This window comes from Hippoglossus stenolepis, chromosome 1 (assembly GCF_022539355.2).
Source record: "Hippoglossus stenolepis isolate QCI-W04-F060 chromosome 1, HSTE1.2, whole genome shotgun sequence".
Lineage (NCBI taxonomy): Eukaryota > Metazoa > Chordata > Actinopteri > Pleuronectiformes > Pleuronectidae > Hippoglossus > Hippoglossus stenolepis.
This window is the reverse complement of record NC_061483.1, coordinates 24957583-24965809: the sequence shown is the minus strand read 5'-3', so window position 1 is coordinate 24965809 and position 8227 is coordinate 24957583. Positions and strand designations below refer to the sequence as shown.

Sequence of the window (8227 nt, the reverse complement as noted above, 5' to 3'; positions counted from 1 at the left end):
TTGTTTTTGTTCTTTTGCTGTGTTTTGTAATTTGTTGTTGTGTTCTCCAATTTGTTGCTGTGATTGCACTCCAGGGACACCGCGTTCTTTCTATTTTTGGTACTGAAGGATTTTTTTATTCCCAACTTGAAGCTAATTAACTTAATGTATTACATGTTGCAGCCCCCTACCTCCCCAATTCCCGAATTCCTTCCAGCTCATGTTATGAAACTGAAGTTAGAAAAGGGTTTTTGACGTTCAACATATCAGAAGAGCTCGGTGGTGATCCTGGGATTAAGTTTATTATTATTATGGCTGTTGCTGTTTTTATTATTATGTCGGATTAGGAATGTTGTTATACGTCATCACAGCGTTGGGCAGTGGGGCTGTCTACTCAGTTGCGGTCTCTTCTTTGGAGGCAGGAATGTAAATCCAGAGGGATTAGTGAGCGGTAACAAACTGAGTTGAAACCCTTCAGTAGCTCTCCAAGGGGTCTGCCCCTGCCTCAGTGCGTAAAGTTGGGCTCCGGATGCGCAGCGCAGCTCTCACTATCCACACAGGCTCCACGAGCATCAACTCCGCGGGATACTTGACGAGGAGTTCTGAGGTTTTGGTGCCACCACCTTCTTGGGTCAATGACAGATGCAAACAGAGGCGTCCTGTTGATGTGAGGGCGTTTTATCTTGAGCAGATCGTCTGTCCCGGAGCGCAGAAGGGGACATGGGTCAACTTTATGGTGCGACTCTTTTACCGTTTGGCGCAATCTGTGTGGTTTTCCTGTGGGAATCCGGTGCCAGCTCTATCAGGACGACGCTCGCAGTGGACACATCGAGGTGGGTCCTGACAAGTGGATACTAAAATATATCTGTGGTTTTTGTGAATGAGCTGTAATACCACGACAAACTCATCCAGGGATAATGTCGGTTTTTTAATCATGACGCACAACTTTTAACAAAACGCTTCAGAAGCTACATCAATGTGTAGGTATTTCAATTTATGCCACAATAATTGAATTGGTTTACTTGTGATTATAATATTGAAGTGACAGTAGAACTCTGTAAACCTGCTCCCCAGTCACATTGCAAAGTTTGTTTCTACTGTTAATTTAAACCCTAAACAAGGACTTCTCTGTCTGATTTACGCACGGTGCCAAAATCCATAATAGAGTTTAGTCTGTGTTTAATTGGACGCTGCTTTTTTTTACGATACACTGTGAGCGGACTGTCAAAGAGGAGACCCCTAGATGAACCGCTGTTGCTCGTCTAATCTAATGTGATCTTCAAGGAAATGCAAAAAGGCAACAGGGGGACTCCAAATGGTTGGAGTCGGTGCGCAGAGCCAAATGTTACTTATGTTCAGACACAACATGACAGATGCTATCAACGTGCCCGGAGAGAGGAGGTCAGTGTCAGGGGATGTGAGGGGAGCACATGCGCCCAATATACCGAGGAACCACTGAGGGGCAAACCGCTGAGCAGCAGCTTAAACCTCAGATAATAAACCAACAGTAGCCTATTATTTTTTTATTCCTATAGTTATTCTTTTCAGCTTGTCCAATTACAAGGAACCACATCAGATTTATTTTTTTAGAGCTTCAGCGTAAACTCACTGGGTTTTGTTACAGTGGGATGAAATCATCCACTGATGCCCCCAGTTAAATAAACACATACAGAAGTTAATACCTTCAAGAGCCTGGACATGGTTTAGTTGAAACAAATGTGTAGGCTACAACTGCACTGTAACACAAATCATATGAGGAGCTGGTATGTTGCTAGTTTGGTTTACATCTTGAAATCTGTATGACATAAGTTTTACAGCTAGATCAATAAATCAGCTTGGCCATATTGGTCAGTTCTAGTTTTCTTCATTTTCTTGGTGCTACATTACAGATGCCAGGTATGTTTGGGATCATTTAGAAGCCTAACCAGTTTGAGCACCGACAACATTTTCATCCCGATTCTTTACCTGTAATAAATCTTAACTATAACTGTTTTTGTCTTTAACAATTATTTTAGTTATCTGTTAATTTCCTCAAGAATCGATTAACAATTTGGCCATAAAATGTCACAAAATAGGGAACAATGCATGTCACAATTTCACAGAGGCCAAGATACGCCATTACATTTCTTGCTGGGTCTAATGAACTGTTCAATAAAACCCATATCCTGATATTAAATTATAAAGTATTAAATAGGGAAATCTATCATCATGCTGAAGAAGCTGAAAAAAAGTATTCATCCATCCGTCTATCAACCGTCCATCCATCCATCCATTACCATGTATACTGCTTAAGGACCGCATGGCTTTTATTAAAGGGCTAAAGCCAAAACCAGCTCAAGCTATTGCCTGAGCAGTGGTGGTGAAGACCACTCCCATGATCCCACACTGCTTCAACATCATTTGTTATTGTTAAGGCCAAAGTTATATATTGTACGTTTAAAAACATTTAAGTGATTATGGAAAATGTTGCGAAAGTTTTCAATTTAATTTAATTTTTTTCATCAATGGGCTAATCTTTCATTTCTGTATCAATGTCGATATTGGCCTGACAACTGCAGTATCAGCAGGGCTCCACTATAACATCATGTATATATAATATTGTGCAATGTCCAGGGACATTTAGGTCAAACTACTTTTGGTGTTAATCTTCATGAGGCACTCGTCACCCACCAGGTGTAAGTGTTTAAACTACGAGCAGGGGGAGCCCTGCTGGATTAGAGGTTAACGTGCCGACCATGAACCGCCAGCCCACGACCTCTGTTCAGTGTCATTCCCCATCTCTCTCTCTCCCCTTCCAGTTATACACTGCTGACAAACGGTGTAAAAGAGCCGATCAATTACATTTGTTTCCGTGTGTCTTTGTTTTCTCAGAGCGGAGTGTCCAGAGAGTAAGATCCTGACTGTGGAGTATCCCTGTGTCAGAGCAGGAGGGAAGAACAGCACTTGTTTCAGGTAGGACACCAGGTCTCCTTGAGCCACTGATTGAATCAACAGTCACTGTACTTTATGTATTTACATTTTGATATTGAGCTGACTGTCTTTCCCAGAAAAGGACAGTCTTGACAAGTGGCAGCTTTTCGGGAGAATTGAACCTGAAACATTCTGGGGTTATGGGAAGATTTCTTTAACCACTAAACCACCCCGCCAAATCATTTCCAGAACTCCACACTGTAAATCCCACTCTGGGAAACTGAAATATCCACTTCAGAGGGAAAATAGTAATTTTCTGTAAACCATTATTCATAGAGGGAAGATGCAGTTGGTATAAGCACCATACTTTGTCCACCCACAGCAGCTACTCCCCCCTTTTCCCCTTATCTTTTATTGCTAACTCTTTTTAATAACCAAACCACAGTCTGAACATGGCCAAAGACACATTCATTGTAGAACCATTTATTCTAACCTCCCTTTGTAGTTTGCTGCATGGCCACTTTTATGAAGACATATAACTTTCCTTTGCACTGCAGTTTCCATCTGTGCTGAACTGAATCCCACTAGCCTGGCTCTGTGACAGCGAAACAAAACTTGAACTTGAACTTTCTCAGCTTGGGTCCAGAGCTCAAACGTTGAGGGAAGGAGTCCCCCTCAGGGAGTCAGGCCTGCATCATAACCTAAAAAGTAGAAGTAGTCTAACAGCAACAAACATGTCGATGGTGGAGGAGGATGCTACACTCGGGCTTCCCCTACAGGTGGGATCTGTAGTTCATTGTCGTAATTACAAGTAGCTTTCCGAGCCTTCCGATGCACACAGCTCTACACAGGTGCATTTTTTAACAAGCTGACAGAGAATAAACAGGGGACCTCAGAAGACAAAGAACCACATCGACTGAAAAGGTTTTTGGAGTCTTTGTCTAGAATCAAAGTAGAACAGTAGCTCACAAGGTAACAAGCTAAAACAACAAGTAGCCGACACAGTTGTCGATGTTTGAGCAAGTGTATCAAATCAGAGCGAATTGTTTGGCTAATTTCAAAATAGGTTTACCTGGCTTCTGTTGTTAGAGAGTCGACAACTTCAGTTACACTGCCCATCATCAAGCAGAAGAGCACAAGACAAAGCAAACAAGCAAAAGTTATGACTTACTTAAATAAATAAAACGCCAGGTCGAGATAAGTCTGGTAAAATATGCTCCGATATTCACTCTGTTTTGGTTTGTTACTTGATCACTTTCTCTTTTTATCTTCTTCTCTTCTTCGTTTTCTCCGACTATGTCCTCTTCAGTTTCTTTGGTGGTGCTACCAGGATGTCCGTATTGAGAATGGCAGCTAGCTGTCTCTAGCTGCTAGCTCCGGCTCCGGTTGTTGGTGTATGATGTATGCCGTAAAACAGGTTGTTCCTGGACGGTACACCATTATAATTTGAAGGTATAAAAACTACTTTAATAAAGAGGCATTGTTACATCATAATGACGCCTCTAGTTTCTTACCAATTCTCAAAGTCCATATCTAACCATGAGCATAAATGAGCCTTAAAAGGGGAATCTTGGGGCAGGGTTTGAAAGGTGTGACATATGACTTGAAGAAATTGGTTTCTTCTTGCTCTTCTTTGAAAACATTCACAGTCTCAAGGGGTATATCATATCGCTACTCCATCATATCATATGAGCTTGTTGAGGTCAACATACGTTAAAGGTAAGAGATGAATCCAATGCAGATGTGATGGCAGGTTGTAAGACTTTGAGCCCGAGATACATCACACACAACAGGAGAAATTCAACGTAAATCGCTCATTTTGACATTTTGACATAACTTTCTTTTTAATCCCAACTTGCCTGGCCTGGAGTTGTTTTTTGTCATAAGAAGATCCTTTAATAAATGAGGCACCAGGTCTGGTGTGAGGCCAGACCATCTGATCTGTTTACTTTCAAGGTTAGACTGGAACAGGCTCTGTGTCTTGTTGAATTTCTGGATATATAAGAGATGTGCGGTGCTCGAGGAGGTGGGTCAGATGAGGCTGTATTTTCCTTTTACATGTTTCTCAATGCGGTTAAGCACAGATCTGGATCAAATAGAGTGTTTGCAATTAACTACAGGGGAAAACAGATTGATCTAATGTGTCGATGTGTATGTGAATATTACATTCAAGTCAGAGAGGAGCACGTTGAAGAGGCCATCGCATTTTTTCATTTGAACAAGTTGAAAGTTGTAGTTTATGTGGATTGATGTGTACTTTTTAAACAGATAGCTCTAAGGCCTATTGAAGAATAATGGTTACGGAGTTAACTGGATTGGAGTTTTACTGACCATGTTGTTCTAGGTTTTCTCCATAATTCATCCTGTCTGTCAACAGCGGACTGAAAGATTAATTCTGGCAGGGAATTTGACTCAATCCCAGGCCACCATGTTCACGCAAACCACCAGACCACTAATTTGTAGGCCAACTTTGTATGTTGATTTAATACCAGACCAGTTATAAATCTGGCTGCTAATGTTCATCTGGGTGGAACATTATCCAGATTCCAAAATGCAAACATTTGGGACTGACCAACAAGTAGCGTACTGAGGTTTCAATGTATACTATAGCTATTCATCAAACCTCAAAAACCCTCAGGAATACATTAATCATAGCTAATATAAATCTCTATATATAAAAAGACTGACAGAGACTATGAGATGGAGTTATCTGTAATGTTTAAAATATTAACTTTATATTCAAACATAAAGAAACCAAAGGTTTCAAAAACTTAACATCACTGAACATCGAGCTCTCAACGATGTGAGTTTAGCTGGTGTTCATGACTGTTGTCGTGTGACCCTGTCTACACTTTAATGCCCTTTGTTGTAACATAGTGTTTTTTTTTACATTTTCATTGATTTCCCAGAGAATAATTAATGTATCTTAAAGAAAATCAGTCCCATTTAGGCGACTGATATCACTGAGTGTTAAATTTGGTGCAGCTTGATTGCATTGAAGAAGACTATTTAGTGCCCTTTGAGTTATTTAAGTTATGGGCTGGAGGTCTTCAGCAGTCCAGTCATCTGTTTCCTTTGTTTTATAGTTAGACTTTTTCTTTAGGTAATTGAGGGGGATGAGCTGTGTGCTATGGCCCACTGCGTGGCTGGCTCAGTATTTTCCCCTCTTTGTTCCTTTTGGTTGACATCTCCAACCCATTTTGTTTCTTGATTTTATCTTGATTTGAGTTTGATTATTGTTTTGCTTTTTTTAATGGCACTTCGATTGTCTTGGTGTCCTTTCTCATATGTGGCAGTCTCCAGCTGAGCCGTTGTTAGTAGAGTGAGGTCATAACAATGACTGACCAGGTCTCTTTTTGGCAATTATTTTGTTTTTTGCATTATATAGCTGCATCTGTGACAAAGAGCCTTTATTTTGTGTTCTCTTTTCTCTGCTCCATTTTCCCATTTTCCCTTTTTTGATGTGATTTTTGACACTGCAGCAAGAGTGGCGCCTGATAAGGTCTGTTATCACTGTTGACTCTTAGCTGCGCATGCAAACGTTGACCCTCAGGACAACAGGAAATGTGCTTTTTTAAGCAATGGGTCCTCAATTTCATGCAGATGTTAATAAAAGCAGGCTTCTCATTTCTAGTTAGTGTACAATAGTTTTAGTGGCTACAACAATGATCTCTGTCAGATTTGATCACATATGGCCAACCATCTAATTTAAGCTGAAGCTAGCTTCATGAATCGGTTGAAAGCACTATTTCAAGAAAAACTACGTGTCGCATTTCATAACAAGTATTTTATGAAAGAGGTAGAAGTATGCACTTGGGTGGTAGTTCAGATGATATTGCAATGTACTTGTACAATGTACGCTGGGGCTGAATAGAATAAAGCAAAGAACAGTACTTCAAGTTGTCAATAACACTGACTGCATCAGTGGGTTGCATCCACACAGTGAATGTGGTCCTTGGCCATAGAAATAACATTTAGTTGTAAAAGCTTCTTAACCTGACAGGTTAACAAGTATTTTGATTATGGTTTTGGAGAAGAGATAAAAAAAACACCAACCTCCCGACATATATAGTGTTGTTTTTACTACATGTGAAGAAATCCAAGGGTTTAGATGACTGCCATTATGGCTGCTAAATTTTGATTGGACAATTGAAGTTCGTAAACTGTACTTGACCCAGAACTGGTCGCTCTAACCACAGGTCTGCCATGTCGACAGGCTGCATTTTCCAATAATATCTGATTATCTTCTCTTATTTCTGCACCTGGCACTATGTTCTCATATTCAAATAATCTGGGAAAAGTAGCCTGCATGTATCTATAGAGTTTTGATTGAATGTGGCATTTTAACAATTTGGAAAGGTTCACACCTTCCCAAAGAAAGTGGGCTCAGTTGCAATGAAAACACTGAAGCAAATGATGGTTCTTAAATTATGGTAACACTTAACATTGAAGCTGCTTTCTCCGTGAGATTTCAGGAAAGTGATCCTTTTATGCTTAAGAAAAGTCCAGCAATCATATTATAGATATACTGAATTTCTAATGATGTTGACTTTGTCCAAGTAGAAACTGCCATTTAGAAATGAATACGGATTCCTCAAACCTGTTGCCAGCGCACTACGACTCTTAACTCTCTTCACTTCTTTCCCTCAGTTGCTTTTGCCTTTGCTGATCTTCCCAATGTCTTCTCATGCTCCAATCAAAATGCTTTGTTGTGGATAAGATTGTTTGTTAAATGCCTGCAACATGAATGTGTCTCCGTCTCAGATGGTTTTGGGGTGTTGTGCAGACGTAAACCTTTTGCTGATCTCACCGTCTAAACAAAGGCCTGGCGAGCCGCACGTCTCCTACCCCTTCTGCTGTGGCTCTCACAATGATGATGTTGAATCAGCGCTATTTCTGTTGTTTTGCCTGTTTTGTGTTCCTTATTCTGTCTTTGCTGGAGGTCGGATTTCAGTCAGTGCCAAGCCAAATATACATAGCTTGTATCGAGTATCTGTGTGATGTGTGTGTGAGCTTGCATGTTTATTTATGCATCAGTATGAAATGTCTCTGTATTGTCTGTGCAGGAAGTTAGAGCAGTGACTTTTCTGATCCTTTCTTAGGCCTTTGTCTCTAAACACTCTCAGCTGTAGAGTCCAACTCTGACAGGACCTGTGGGCTCCATTAATCTATGAACCATCCTTTCACTCGATTGGCATATTGTTCTGGTTTGTGCCCATATGATGGCATGTGTTTTTTTCCTTTCCTTTCGTTTGCCATATTGGTTTTAATGTCTCTATGCCGGCAATAGGCAGTGGCCTGAGGCGTTTTGTTTTCTGGTTCTCTGTCTGTCTGTCCA

General features: G+C 40.6%; 1 protein-coding gene across 1 annotated transcript in view; it reads left to right on the top strand.

The window, feature by feature from the left end:
- Positions 1–241: 241 nt before the first annotated feature.
- LOC118113524 (collagen and calcium-binding EGF domain-containing protein 1) overlaps positions 242–8227 on the top strand; it is a 39417-nt gene continuing 31431 nt past the window's right edge. Inside the window, exons 1-2 of the mRNA XM_035163320.2 lie at positions 242–812; positions 2851–2931. Coding sequence (XP_035019211.1) covers positions 700–812; positions 2851–2931 — 194 coding nt within the window. The 5' untranslated portion in view covers positions 242–699. The remainder of the gene's footprint in view (positions 813–2850; positions 2932–8227) is intronic.